The 14,613-nt window shown below is 61.0% G+C and overlaps 2 protein-coding genes across 40 annotated transcripts in view; one reads left to right on the top strand and one right to left on the bottom strand.

Moving 5' to 3' along the window:
* Positions 1 to 14,613, top strand: part of KCNT1 (potassium sodium-activated channel subfamily T member 1) — a 93,046-nt gene that overhangs the window by 52,631 nt on the left and 25,802 nt on the right. For 26 of the 39 annotated variants that reach the window (XR_013405275.1, XR_013405274.1, XR_013405277.1 and 23 more), the window contains 10 exons: positions 197 to 253; positions 1,202 to 1,250; positions 2,638 to 2,697; positions 3,478 to 3,552; positions 3,620 to 3,703; positions 4,639 to 4,733; positions 5,912 to 6,092; positions 11,231 to 11,395; positions 11,697 to 11,833; positions 14,513 to 14,576. Coding sequence is in view for 13 of the 39 variants with exons in the window: in XM_077967110.1 (XP_077823236.1) it covers positions 197 to 253; positions 1,202 to 1,250; positions 2,638 to 2,697; positions 3,478 to 3,552; positions 3,620 to 3,703; positions 4,639 to 4,733; positions 5,912 to 6,092; positions 11,231 to 11,395; positions 11,697 to 11,833; positions 14,513 to 14,576 (967 nt within the window). In the remaining 26 variants the exon portion in view is untranslated. Of the gene's footprint in view, positions 1 to 196; positions 254 to 1,201; positions 1,251 to 2,637; positions 2,698 to 3,477; positions 3,553 to 3,619; positions 3,704 to 4,638; positions 4,734 to 5,884; positions 6,093 to 11,230; positions 11,396 to 11,696; positions 11,834 to 14,422; positions 14,577 to 14,613 lie in introns of all 39 variants that reach the window. The other 13 variants (XR_013405268.1, XR_013405270.1, XR_013405276.1 and 10 more) reach the window with 5 other exon arrangements.
* The window catches only part of PIERCE1 (piercer of microtubule wall 1), a 266,631-nt gene that overhangs the window by 231,451 nt on the left and 20,567 nt on the right, over positions 1 to 14,613 (bottom strand). The gene's annotated exons all lie outside the window — the stretch shown is intronic.

The following is a 14,613-nucleotide window of genomic DNA, read 5'->3' as shown; positions in this document are numbered from 1 at the left end:
GCAGTGGGTGGGGAGGGGGCAGACTGCCTTGTCTCCCAGATGTGGGAGCTCAGACCCTTCCAGGATGTGGGGGGTAGCCCTAGGTGGGTGAGTAGGAGGCCCCCATGAACCTGAGCCTGTGGCAGCCCTCGGGCAGCAAGTCCTTGCAGTGGTGCTGGAGGGGCCGAGGCCAGGCCAGTGCTGTGTCTCTCCACAGCTGGGGCTGCCCAAAGCAGAACTACTCCTTCAATGACTCGTCCTCCGAGATCAACTGGTAAGTCCACACTCCAGCTCCCAATAGCCAGGTGCTCAGAGGCTGGGGACCAGGGTTGGGTGGGATGGCCAGAGGCTCACACTGCCTGGTCCCCGAGAGACAATGCCCAGCTTCAGCCCAGCAGCCACCCAGGTTCCCCAGAACACATGTGCCCTTGGCCCTGGCCATGGTCAATGCTAGGAATGTCTCCTTCAAGAGGAGCAGTTTGAGAATCATGAGTTCCCAGCCAGTTCCACAGCCTCCACACACTCTTCCTGAGCCCAGTGAGAGATGCAGGGAAGCCTGTCTCCTGGTAAGTTGGCAGCTTCTCTTCCAGTTCACCGTCTTATGGCCAAGGAAGGCGGCTGCCCTGGGCAGGCAGTGGGAGGTGACCGCAGGGCAGCCGGGGTGCCTGGTCCAGAGGTTAAGACCTGTCTCCAGACCCTGCTAGGCGTGTCCCCAGTACCTGAGCCCCTGTCCACATCAGGCGAGGAACTGAGGCTCAGGGAGACCCAGGGGGCTGTCAGTTAGATAGCCCAACCTCCCTGCTCTTAGGGACATTCATGGGAGCCTGGCTCCAGGGACCCAGGTGAAAAAAACAGGACACCCAGGCTGCTGTTGCCTGTCATTTCCAGAGAGGAGAAGCTTTGCTACCCTTGGCAATGTCATGGGCTGCAGGCCAAGGCTCCATGGGAACTCAGCCATGGGCCCCAGCCTCATAAGCACTTCCTGGGGGGCCAGCCCGCTGCAGTCCTGCTCCCTCCTCTCTCTCCTTTGCTTCCCTTCTCCTTCCCTTCCCTCCTCCTTACGGTCCCCTCTAAAGGCAAGGTAGGCTCCTTTGGTCCAGCCTCAGTGAGTAGCACATGCTTGGGGCCAGTGGAGGCCAATGGTTATGGCCCCAGCCCCAGGGTGGCTGGGGGACACTAGTGGCTGTGGTGCCCTACTGTGCTGCCTCCTTTCTCTCCCCAGGGCTCCCATTCTATGGGTGGAGAGAAAGATGACACTGTGGGCAATCCAGGTGAGTGCCCCACCCTGCCCTCCTCCCCACTGGAGTGGTGCTCAGTAAGCACTGAGGACCAACCCAGGCTCAGTAAATGCTGAGGACAAACCCAGGCTCAGTGAGCAGGGGACCTAGACTCAGTGAGCACTGAGGACAGACCCAGGCTCAGCAAATGCTGGGGACAAACCCAGGTTCAATAAACAGGTGACTCTGGCTCAGTGAGCACTGAGGACAGACCCAGGCTTAGTAAGTAGGGGATCCAGGCTGAGTGAGCACTGAGGACAGACCCAGGCTCAGTAAGCAGGGAAACCAGGCTCAGTGAATGCTGAGGACAAACCAAGGCTCAGTAAACAGGTGACTCAGGGTCAGTGAGCACGGAGGACAAACCCAGCATTTACTGACCCAGGCTCAGTACATGCTGAGGACAAACCCAGGCTTAGTGAGCACCGAGGACAGTCCCAGGCTCAGTAAGCACGGGACCCAGGCTCAGTGAATGCTGAGGACAAAGCCAGGTTCAGTAAACAGGTGACTCTGGCTCAGTGAGCACTGAGGACAAACCAAGCAATTACTGACCCAGGCTCAGTAAATGCTGAGGACAAACCCAGGATCAGTAAACAGGGTACCCAGGCTCAGTAAGCATTGAGGACAGACCCAGGCTCAGTAAACAGGGAAACCAGACTTTAGTGAACGCTGAACACAAACCCATGCTCAGTAAGCAGGGGTCCCAGGTTCAGTGAGTGCCGAGGACCAAGCTCTACTGCTCTCCACACAGTTTTCCCAGGGATCCCTGAGGGCTTCATGACCCCCTCTGTCTGCTTCACTGTCTGAATCTCTCCCTCCGCTGACCCATCTGTGTCCTTGCTGTTTTCCTGGGGTGGAGAGTGCACAAGCCAGGTCCCTGGCGGGCTCCTGGGTGGGTGACCTAGTTCATGACTAGGTCCCATGTCTCCATCTGAGACCAGACCAGAGAGGGTCTCCCGTGCCCACCCCTATCATATTCCAGAGGGGTCAGCAGATGCCTGTGCTGAGAGGGGGTTCCACTGAGAAAACCAGGTCCACTGAGCCTCCATCTCCATCCCCCCACACCGGGGCAGCGGGAATAGCCACTCTCTGGTGTCTTCCTGAGTCTCCTGCCTCACCCACTGCACCTTCCATCCCACCCTGGGCCTAGAGTGGGCGGCCCGGAAGGACCAGGGTTTCAAGACTCCATCTGCCCTTGGCCCTGGTGGGGGTCAGCCAAAGGCCTTGGCAGCTAAGACTGTCCTGACATGGGAGTGAGGGTCAAGGCAGCCCCCCCAGACACACGCCTGGCTTTGTGTGGTACCTGCCCACCGAGGCCTGTGGGATCAGGGCCTGCGCCGCGCCCCGGCCTGCTCCAGAGCTCCTTCCCTTTCCTGCCTCCCAGGTCATCGTGGCCATAATAAGCTTCCTGGAGACAATGCTTCTCATCTACCTCAGCTACAAAGTGAGTGCCTGTGCGGGGTGGCACCTCACAGGGGGTCCCCACCCTTCCCCACCTCCCCTACCTCCCATACGTCCCCCACCTTCCCCCACCTCCCCCCACTGTCCCCTACTTACCCCCTTCCCCACCTCCCCACCTCCCCTACCTCCCATACGTCCCCCACCTTCCCCCACCTCCCCCCACTGTCCCCTACTTACCCCCTTCCCCACCTCCCCACCTCCCCTACCTCCCATACGTCCCCCACCTTCCCCCACCTCCCCCCACCTTCCCCTACCTCCCCCCACTGTCCCCTACCTCCCCCCTTCCCCACCTCCCCTACCTCCCATACGTCCCCCACCTTCCCCCACCTCCCCCCACCTCCCCACCGTCCCCTACTACCCCCACCTCCCCCCACCTCCCCACCGTCCCCTACCTCCCCCCACCTCCCCACCGTCCCCTACCTCCCCCCCTTCCCCACCTCCCCCACCTCTCCCACCTTCCCCCACCTCGCCCCACTGTCCCCTACCTCCCCCCTTCCCCACCTCCCCTACCTCCCATACGTCCCCCACCTTCCCCCACCTCCCCCAACTGTCCCCTACCTCCCCCCCTTCCCCCCCTCCCCCACCTCTCCCACCTTCCCCCACCTCCCCCACCCTCTCCTATTTCCCCACACTTCCCAGCCTCATCCCCTGACCTCCAGGCTCCAGGGATTGGCTCCTTGCCCTCTCCCCATCCTGCCCCTCCCCTGCCGGGCCCCACCCCCACCCTCCATCGCCCCCCTGACACCCCCCGTTTGGCCCCCAGGGCAACATCTGGGAGCAAATCTTCCGCGTGTCCTTCGTCCTGGAGATGATCAACACTCTGCCCTTCATCATCACGGTGGGTGAGCCCCGGCCGCCAGGAGTGTGGCCCCTGGAGCCCCAGCCCTGACCTGTCCCCTTCACAGATCTTCTGGCCGCCGCTGCGGAACCTGTTCATCCCTGTCTTTCTGAACTGCTGGCTGGCCAAGCACGCGCTGGAAAACATGATTGTAAGCCGGGGCGGGGGGTGCAGCTGGGACCTGGGGGGGCCACCCTCAGCCTCACCGGCCCTGGGAGACACTGTGCGACGTAGCCTGCCACGCCCGGCCCTGGCGTGAGCTGTAGAGGACCAGGAGGCCAGGGCAGCAGAAACTCTGTTTCTGCTCCTGGAAAACATCCAAGCCAAGCCCCGAATGTCCTCGTTCCAGGAAGAAACTCAATCCCAGAGCTTTTCCTAACCCTGGAAATTAAATGGCTGGTGGGAGGAGAAGGGACAAAGTGAAGAGTGTGACAAACCCAGGCCACGAGGACCAGGGCCACAAACACCAGACCACACGCAAACCGGGGCCACGGGGCCACAGACAGGCCCTGTGCTAAGTGTCTCAGCAAGGTCCCTGTCGTGGGAATGGCAGCAGCCGGTTCCCTAGGCACCCACCCTCTCCAAGCCAGACCCCTTGATTCACAGCCCCCATTCCTGCCCCGATGGTAAAGCGGCGTTACCATGCTGGGTCCAAGCTGTACACACTAACCAGCCCTCTGACCTGAGACTTAAGCTCATCCCCGGGGACGTAGGCAAGATGGGGACCTGTCCTGAGAGAGGACAGCAGAAGGGGGGCCCAGGTGCAGGCTGCTCCGTGGGCCTCAGCGGAGACGCAGGTGTGGCCGGGTGCAGGCTGCTCCGTGGGCCTCAGCGGAGACGCAGGTGTAGCCGGGTGCAGGCTGCTCCGTGGGCCTCAGCGGAGACGCAGGTGTGGCCGGGTGCAGGCTGCTCCGTGGGCCTCAGCCGAGACACAGGTGTGGCCAGGTACAGGCTGCCTCGTGGGCCTAAGCGGAGACGCAGGTGTGGCCGGGCTGTCTGCTTTCCATTGGCCTTCTAGTTTCTATTCATTGGCTCCTGGTGGGGTTCACAGTCCCTGCCCGCTGATGGCCACCGCTCCTTCCACAGAACGACTTCCACCGTGCCATCCTGCGGACGCAGTCGGCCATGTTCAACCAGGTCCTCATCCTCTTCTGCACCCTGCTGTGCCTCGTTTTCACGGGGTGAGTGCCGGCTGTCAGTGCAAGCACCCCAGAACGTTGGGGAGGGCCTGAGAGGCAAGCAGGGCCGGGCTAGGGGATGCAGACGCCTGTGTCCAAGCAGTCAGGGGCAGAAAAGCCACGGTGCCTGGGCTGCGGGTGTCGGACCACCCAGCTGGGACTGAGGTCAGGAGGCAGCTCCAAGCCCACGTCCCCAGTACACAAGCAGCCCTGCAGCCCGGCTCCTCCAAGGCCAGAGATACCCAGACCTGGCTTCCTGGTCTATGCCGTGGATGTAGAGAAAGGGACTGGTCCCTGGGCCAGGTGGGGGTCTCTTGGCTGAGGCCCAGCTGAGAGCAGGGTTTGGAGGCAGCCAGGGTAAAGGTGGGGACGCCCAGAGCTGCGAGGGCCTCCAGCCCACCCAAGCATATCCACTGTGCCCACCTGCCTGTGTCCTGCTGATGGCTCCATGTTGCTGCTCTGTCTTCGTTCCCAGCAAGGCCTAGTCGCCACTTCCCGTCCCCAGGCAGGGATGTCAGGCAAGCACTGTGCCCTGGGAGCAGAGAGAGTGCCCTGTGTTTCCCGCCTCCATTCCCTCACTGTCCCTCATGACAGACACAGAGCTCAGTGGGCAGATTGGGGCATCCATGGGGATGGCATCTGGGACCTGGCGGTGACCCCAGCCCTGCCCATTAGACCTCCCAGCCTCGGGCCTGGGTGGCTTGTCTGGCTGTGCCTGGCAGAGGCCTGAGTATGGTGGGTAAAGGGGCAAGGCTCTGAGATGGGGGTGGAGAGCCAGACCCACCCCCCCCCCCGTGTCACTCAAGGCCACACTGATGACACAGCCCTGCATCCCCTGCTCCCAGAGAATTTTCCAGAGGCCTAGGAGAGAGCCACCGGGCAGGCAGGGAGGCTCCGGGGAATTCACCGTGAACAGAGGCCGCCATGCTGTGGCCGAGGGGTCAGCTGCATTGTCAGCCAGCATCCGGCAGGAGGTGGCTCTGGCAGAGCCTGGGGACAGATGGGCAGGGCTGAGGGCCTGACACCACCTAGCTGTTAGGAGGGCGGGGCTCACCCGGTGACCAGGTGATGAACAGCTCAGTCTCCTGGGCAGTGAGGGTCCCGTGGGCAGGCAGAATCTCTGGGGCCACGGCCCCCCAGCTCCTCGTCCCCAGGCCGCCCCTAACTGCCCGGGGTTGCAGGACCTGTGGCATCCAGCACCTGGAGCGGGCAGGCGAGAACCTGTCCCTCCTGACCTCCTTCTACTTCTGCATCGTCACCTTCTCCACCGTGGGCTACGGCGATGTCACGCCCAAGATCTGGCCGTCGCAGCTGCTGGTGGTCATCATGATCTGCGTGGCCCTCGTGGTGCTCCCACTGCAGGTGGGTCCTCCGGGCACCAGCACTGGGTGGCACCAGCAAAGGGACAGGCGGGCGCCGGCGGAGGGAGGGGACTGCTGGGGCTATGGCACAGTGCAGGGGCCACTCCCAGGCGGGGACAGCGAGGCCAGCCGGGCGGTGCCTGCTCCGTTGCACGCCCCCACTGAGGGTCTGCGGCGGGTCTGGTGGTGCTCGGCGTGGTGGGTGATGACGGAGTCCCGTGAGCCGGCCTTTTCCCTCTAGGGAGATGGTGGGTCTCTGGTGCCAGGGTGACCTGCCCCTCCCAGGCCCCAGGCAGAGTGCAGAGAGGGCTCAGGGTGGACAGCCGGCCCATTTCCCATCCACAGGCAGGTGCAGCAGCAGCTGCCAGGCCCACAAGGAGCACACCCCCTGGGCCACCCCAGCAGCTTCCCTGTCACCACTGCTGAGGCCCATGCCCACTGAGCAGAGGAGGGGCCAGACCTTAGCGGGAACGGTGGAGGCCTGGAGAGGGCAGCTGCCCAGGGTGTGAGTGCTTGGGCCTGGACTGCCTCTGACACCTCCTCTAGGCACCCCAGCCCACCCTGGAAGGCCCCTGCTATCGGGGAGATGGGAGAGGGAGGGGCCTCCTGTGGGTGGTAGAACATTTTCTAGGAGCCTGGGTGGGAGGAGGAGCCCGAGGAGGTGGCCAGGGCCTTCTAGGAGTCAGACCCCCAGCTGGCTGCAGGATGCCGGGGAGACAGGCCAGTGATTCCAGGGAGCCTCTGCGGACCCCGGACTCAGCCCCAGCTCCCTCCCCCTAAACAGCAGCGGGCATGGCACAGGTGTGGGCCCAGGCCAGGCCTGGCTCTTCCCCTCACTATATCCGAGTCAAAGCTGTGGCACCAGCTGTACGGCCCTCAGCGTGGGCCATGTTCTCCACATCTGCTGGCTTCCTTTCCCCTAACTTCAGATGGGGGCGTGCGCGTCCTTCTACCTGGTTGTCGGCCACTCCACCACCGAGTGCCGCGAGTCCCGTTCCTGTGAGCTGCCCGCTCCTCTTTGGTCTGCCCCCAGTTTCCGCTGATGAGCGAGTCTCTCTGTGTTCTAGAAGAAGCCAGCTGTGTGTGGCTTTCCCATTACTTCCCGCTCCATCGCCGCTTCTGTCACTTTGCTTACAGAATCTTCCATTCACAGATGGTCTTCACTTTATTTTTTTAATTAGAGATGGGGTCTCACTCTCATTTTGTTGCCCAGGCTGGCCTCGAACTCCTGAGCTCAAGCGATCCTCCCGCCTCAGCCCCAGAAATAGCTGGGATTACAGGCAGCCTGGCTTTGATTCGCCAATCTTTCCCCTATGGTTTCTGTTTTCCTGTCTTGACTAAAAAGATCATTCCTTCCCTCGATCATAATCCTGGCTTCCTATTTTCTTCTAAAAGTGTAAAGCTCGCCTCTCACCTGGAGGGTTTCACCCACCCGGAACCACCGTGTGGGGTGGGGATGGAGCTGGGTTCTCCCCTCTGACGCCTGCTCCCCCACACCCTGCACTCTGTTCCTTTCTCTGCACATTTCATAACCAGGCAAGGGCGGGAGCGAGGGTGGGAGCGAGGCCGGGAGCACGGTGTGGGGGGCACTCTGTGCGGTGACACTGCCTCCCTCCTCGGCCCTCCTGCCCCAATCCATAAATCTCACCTCAAATTCTTTACCTTAATTACTTCTGCAAAGACCCTTTTGCAAATGGGGTCCCATCCTGAGGTGCAGGGGGACCTGCTTTCAGGGCCACCCTTCACCCTGCTAGGGGCCCCCAGCCTCTGTCCCTGGTCCTCCCCGGCCGCTGCACCTGCTGAGGCTGCTGCACCCGGATGCTCTACAGAGGCCTTGGCCAATCCAGTCTCTGAATTCCCCAGAAGCCCTTCCAGAGACATGTCCGAGAGGCCCCTGCGCCAGCTGAGGTCAGAGGATGGGTCAGCAGGGCCAATGCGTCCCCCTTTGCCCCAGCCACATGCAGCTCCACCTTCATGCTCCATCTGGCTCCTCTCCCCACCCCAAACACCCCAGAGTGAAGAGGAGCCCCAGCCTCAGCCAACCCCAGGGTCGCTTTCAAATAAAGCAGGAGCGAAGTGCTGTCTCTTGTGCTTCTCATGAGACCATGGCACCCACGGGTAGGGGCCAAATCGGGATGTGTGGCAGGCCTGTTCCGTGTCCCTCTGCTGCGTCCACAGCCTCCGGGCTGGGGCCACCTTCCCATTCTGCTCCTGAAGCATCAGGGGAGCCCCCACCTCCCCTTATCTCCATTAAGAAGAGAAGGCCAGGTGCAGGGCTAACGCCTGTAACCCCAATACTTTGAAAGGCCAAGGCGGGAGGATTACTTGAGCCCAGGAATTTGAGACCAGCCTGGGCAACATAAGGAGACTCCCATCTCCACCAAAAAATATGAAAATTAGCTAGGTGTGGTAGCGTGCACCTGTAGTCCCAGCTACTTGGGAGGCTGAGGCAGGAGAATCGCCTGAGCCCTGAGGTCGAGGCTGCAGTGAGCTGTGATCTTGCCATCACACACTAGCCTGTGCAACAGAGAGTGGGACCCTGTTTCAAAAAAAAAAAGAAAAAGAAAAGGGCTAGGCACAATGGCTCCTGCCTGTAATCCCAGCACTTTGGAAGGCCGAGGTGGGTAGATCGCTTGAGATCAGGAGTTCAAGACCAGCCTGGGAAACATGGCAAAACCCCGTCTCTACCAAAAAATAGGAAAAATTAGCCAGGTGTGATGGCACACACCTGTAGTCCCAGCTCCTCGGGAGGCTGAGGTGGGAGGATCACTTAAGCCCAGGAGGCAGAGGTTACAGTGAGCCAAGATCACACCACTGCACTCCAGCCTGGGTGACAGAGCGAGATGCCATCTCAATGCCATCTCAGAGAAAAAAGAAAACAAGACAAGGTGACTCCAGGTGCACAGAGCCCTGCAGGCATCACACCTGCACTGCTCTTCAGGGAAATTCATGGAACAAATGTGCCGTCGTCACACGAACTGATTGCATCGATGGGTGTGGCCGTGGTGACAAGTGACCGACACCCCAGCAGCCTGCATGCAGAGGCGTCCCTGTAGCTCGGGCTCCATGTCCGCAGTGGGGTCCTTCAGATCAGCTGCCGCCTGCCTGCCTTGTCTCCTTTCTCCCGTGTGGGGCAGGCAGAGCAGACCCTGAGTGGGACAAGCCCTGAGCAAGGCAGGGAGGAAGGCGGGGGCAGGGCCTGGGGGCAGGGCCTGGGGGCTGGCCCACCCTCCATCCCATCAGCCCTGCCAGGCCTGGTGCTCAAACCTGACCCAGGGTGGGCCTGTGGTGTCCCTGGCGGGGCTGGAGGTGATTGAGACAGTGATGCCACTGGCCCCACTGTCTGAGCCGCTCCCTGCCTCCTCCAAATGACTCTGGAAAGACTGAGCCTCTCCCTGGCGATGGTAAGGGTGGGCTGCGGTGCCCTTGCTCTTGGTCTCCACTGAGCCGAATTTACCAGTAAAAGCCCTTGAAGTAGAGTGATGGCCCCAAGGCACTCGCTTACGAGTGTACCTTCTGGAACATAGCAACCCTGGCTGGGATCTCCTGGAAGAATCCCTCCAGGCTGTTTGATCAGCAAGGCAGACAGGTGACCTAAACAGCAGACATGTATCCTCTGCCAGCCCTGGAGGCCAGAATCAGAAGTTGAGGGGTTGGCAGGACTGGCCCTGTCAGGCCACTTTGCGGGAGATTGTCCCACGCCTCTCTCTGGTGCCGCAATCCCTGGGCTCTGTGGCTGGAGAAACCTCAGCCTCTGCCCTGTCTACACTTGGCCTCTTCTCTGTACCTCTCACTGGATTTAGGGCCCACTCTAACCCAGGGTGACCTTATCTTAAATCATTACGTCTGCCGAGACCTATTTCCAAATCAGATCACATGGCAAGATTCTGGGCAGACAGGATTTTTAGGGTCACTATGGAGCTGCCGTCATTACCTCCTTCATCCTCACGGCAGCCCTGGAGGCAGGTGCCATGCCACCATCTTGCAGGTGAGGAAGCTGAGGCTCAGAGGTGCCGCGAGCCCTGGGGTGTCTGACAGCAGAGCCCCCGCCAGCACTATCCACAGGGAAGCCTCTGTTTCAGTTGCCCTGGAGTCTTGAGCACCTCCCAGCTGTGGAACCTGTTTTGTGTGGCAAGGCAGTGAAGCCTCGTCACCAGAACAAAGCAGGTGCTGGATAAGTGCAACGAGATGGTCTCATTTAGACCAGATGATAGCACATCCCCTGTGCAGGTCCACAGTCCATGGGAGCTCCTGCCATTGTTCATTTGTGTTCAATGAAGCCGGGTACCGTGACTCAGCCTGTAATCCCAGCACTTCAGGATGCCAAGGCAGGAAGATCGCTTGAGCCCAGGAGTTCAAGACCAGCCTGGACAATGTAGTGAGACCCTATCTCTAGAAAAAAACAAAAATAAAACTAGCTGGGCATGGTGGCGACACACCTGTAATCCCAGCTACTCAGGAGGCTGAGGTAGGAGGATGGCTTGAGTCCAGGAGGTCGAGGCTGCAGTGAGCTGTGATCATACCACTGCACTCCAGCCTCGGTGACAGAGCGAGACTCGGTCTCAAAAAAAAAAAGAAAAGCCAAAGACTTTCGCCTACAGGCAAGTAGGGCCGGTGCTGAGAGGCCCTGGTGAACTCTGTTTTGGATCTCTCCCCTTTGAGTCTCAACACTTGAGACCTTGCATCTGGGGAGCATGAGCCGGGGCAGGTGGCGTCCTCAGACCTGCAGCCTCGAACCCCCGCCCCCTGGACATAGGCTCCTGACTGTGAGGCCCGTGAGTGCCTGGAGGGCCGGGGTCTGAGGCCTGATATGGCCGCCCTTACCATCAAGAGAGTGATTCCCCAATTCCAGGGGCTAAGCCTCCCCACCCTCAGTTTACTCCACAGTCTCCAGCCACCCCTTCTCCCTTGGTCCCTACACATCCTGCCAGCTGGGCCTACATCCTGCTCCGTGTCATCTGGGGCTATCAGCATCTACAGCTTCCATGTGGGAAAGGCCCCCCTAATGTAGGCATCACCCCCTGGCCGGCCCTGCCCCAGGCCCCCAGCAGACAGTGGTGTGTCGGGCCCCAGGTGCTTCGCCGGGAGCCCTCATTCCCCGGGCCTGGTCGTTGGTGCTCACCTGGTTCTCACCTGCAGTTCGAGGAGCTCGTCTACCTCTGGATGGAGCGGCAGAAGTCAGGGGGCAACTACAGCCGCCACCGCGCGCAGACGGAGAAGCATGTGGTCCTGTGCGTCAGCTCCCTCAAGATCGACCTCCTCATGGACTTCCTGAACGAGTTCTACGCCCACCCCCGGCTCCAGGTGAGGCCCCTGACCACGGCCCAGCAGACGCCTCCCTCCTGGCCCCCAGAGATGCCATCCTTTCCCCAGGACTGCTTGGCAAGTCCCTCAGTCCTCAGCCTCAGTTTACCCTTTCAGTGAGGATGGCAGTCCACGCTCAGGTGGGGGGCCCTGCGGCGGCCTCTTTTCCCTCTCGCCAGATGCAAGATCACAGTGAGCCCCAGGGCTCAGAGGTGGTGGCACAAACACAGTCCTGAAGGCAGGGCCGCCCGGGTTGGGCAGGGGCTGGCTCAGAGGGTCTGACCCTCTGCCTGGCCGGCAGGACTATTACGTGGTCATCCTGTGCCCCACGGAGATGGATGTCCAGGTACGCAGAGTCCTGCAGATCCCTCTGTGGTCCCAGCGGGTCATCTACCTCCAGGGCTCTGCGCTCAAAGACCAGGACCTCATGCGAGCCAAGTGAGTGCTGGTGGGCAGAGGGGGCGGCATGGGGGCACCTTCCTGAGACAGGTCGGCTGCTCAGGGCTAGGGCATTGGCCACCACTCTCATGGCCAAGGGTCCTGAGTCGGCCTGCCCAGCGAGCTGATCAGAGCAGGGGGTCCCGAGGGTGGGTGCCAGGAGCTCTTGGCCCAATGTGAGTTGGTCCAGCTGGAGGTGGATCGTCTGGGGTGAACCATCCAGAGTGGACCGTCTCGGGTGGACCATTCAGGGTGGAATGTCCAAAGTGGACCATCTCAACATCTTCCTGAGACAGCTCAGCTGCTCAGGGCTGAGGCATTGACCATTGCTCTCATGGCCAATGAGAGCCATTAGAGCATTGTAGACTATCCTCAGGGTGGACCATTTGAAGTGAACCATCCAGGATGGACATCTGGGATGGACCATCTAGGATGAACCCTCCAGTGTAGACCATCTGGGGTGGATCGTCTGGGCTGGATCATTCAGGGTGGACGTTCTGGGCTGGACCATTTAGGTTGGACCATCCAAGGTGGATCGTCTGGGGTGGACTGTCCAGGGTGGACCATTCAGAGTGAACCATCTGGGATGGACCATCCAGGGTGGGTCGTCTGGTGTGGACCATTCAGAGTGGACCATTTAGGGTGGAACATCTGGGGTTGACCCTCTGGGGTAGATCATCGGGGTGGACCCTCTGGGGTGGATTGTCTGGGGAAGACCATCTGGGGTAAATTGTCTGGGGTAGATCATCCAGGGTGGACTGTCTGGGGTGGACCCTCTGGGGTGGATTGTCTGGAGAAGACCATCTGGGGTAAATTGTCTGGGGTAGATCATCCAGGGTGGACTGTCTGGGGTGGACCCTCTGGGGTGGATTGTCTGGGGTAGACCGTCTGGGGCCTGTTGCAGCTTTTCCAGCTTAGGTCCCAAGCCCAGATGAGCAGGACCCTGCAGCCAGGCCCTTGTCCCTGTACTACCCACTCTGGAGCATCCCGGGCAAGCCCACCCCAGCTGAGTGTCTGTCTCCCTTTTGCAGGGTGAGGGGCAGCTTTTGCGAGCTCCACCTTTCCCTGCTCCAAGTCTAGGGAAATCTTTGTCAAGGTCTAGGGAAGCTCAAAATAGACCAGGGGTGGGAGAGTCGGCTGCTGTGAGTCAAGGCAGGAGAATAGGGGTTGTAGGTAGAGCTTCCTTTTAAAGACAAATTGACAGAGTGACAGGGTAACAAGAGTGTATTGTTACCTGGAACTTTCCACAATGTGTCGGTACACTTTCTGGGACACTCCCGGAAACCCCTCCTGGTGACGTTTTCATTCCAGGAGCCTGAATGTGTCCTTAGTGGCATAGTGTGGGTGGTACGCCCAGGGTCTCTCCCCATCGCTCCCCCTCCCCCACCACGTCCAGAGCCCCAAGCTGGGGCCCATGGTCTATGGAACGCCACCTCTTTTGTGGTCCCGTCCCCAGCACGTACAGACAATGCACCTGCTTGGGCCCGGGGAGTGGGGAGTGGGGAGAGGGCAGGGGCGTAGGCCATGCCCAGCCAGGCAGGGATGAGCCCAGGGCTATGAGTACAGGGCCTGGGGCCTCTGCGGAGCAGGCAGTGGTGTCAGTGATGTGGTGGGGTTCCCTGCCCTGGGGCAGAGGCAAGTTTCTCAGACAGCATCTCATCAGTTTCTACAGTTTCCGCAGCTGGGCTTTCGGGAGACCCAGGAGGTGCTGGAAGTGACCACCCAGGGTCCCAGACCGTAGACTAGCCAGGCCAGGGAGCGGACAGGGTCTCTGCCCCCAAGATCCCCCCTCCCTCCTGCACCCCAGCCCAGCCCTGGGTGAATGTCTAATGGCAGCATGCCAGATGGGTATCCGAGAAGCCAGTGCCCAGGTCAGGTTAGCTCCCCTGGTGCCCAGGTCACTGGCACACACTGAGGTGGGGTCTCCACTGGGCCTGCTCCTGCCAACCCCGGACCCCTAGCCCCTGCCACCTGGGAGTATGGACAAATCCAGGCAGCAGAGCCCCTCGCACGACCTCCTGATGCCCCTCCTACCTGGTCAACCTCAGGGACAAGCCGGGAGGTTGCTTCAAAGAACAGGGCCTGGGGGAGGAAGGGCAGGCACCTGCCCTAGGAAGCACTGTGGCCAGAAGAAGCTGTCAGCTGGTGTCTCCAGGACACACCGTCTGCGGCGTCTGACTCCCTTGCCCCCACCCGTTGTCAGCCCGCACACGCTCGGGGGACAGGCATGGCTCCTGTGCCTTCTTCTTGAGTGTTGGAGCTTGAAGTCTCCCTAGGGTGTCCAGGAGTCCTGACCCGGCTCAGAGCCTACCAGGGAGGGGCCAGGGAGTCTGGAGAGGCCCAGGATGCCTGTGGGGGGGGCGCACAGGGATGCCTGCTGGTGGAGGACAAACAAGGATGCCTGTCAGGGGCGCTGTGATGTGGGTTGATGGGGGGGGCAGTACAGGGATGCCCACTGAGGGGACACTGTGATGTCTGACCAGCAGAGAGCAGGGGTCTCCTCCTACCTTCCATCCTCCCCGCCTTCCATCCTCCCCGCCTTCCATCCTCCCCATCTTCCATCCAACGGTCCTCCCAACCTCTTCCCAGGGGAGGTCCTCCTCACCTCACCTTCGCACCCCCCAGCTGCACTGCCCACCTCCCCTGCTCCACCCGCACTCAGGCCCTGGTGCATTGCAGGATGGACAATGGGGAGGCCTGCTTCATTCTCAGCAGCAGGAACGAGGTGGACCGCACGGCCGCGGTGAGTGAGGCGGAGGCCCTGCCCAGGCGGGAAGGAC

This window comes from Macaca mulatta, chromosome 15, assembly GCF_049350105.2.
Source record: "Macaca mulatta isolate MMU2019108-1 chromosome 15, T2T-MMU8v2.0, whole genome shotgun sequence".
NCBI classification, from domain to species: Eukaryota; Metazoa; Chordata; class Mammalia; order Primates; family Cercopithecidae; genus Macaca; species Macaca mulatta.
The sequence above is the reverse complement of the archived record's forward strand: the minus strand, read 5'-3'. Positions and strand labels throughout refer to the sequence as shown.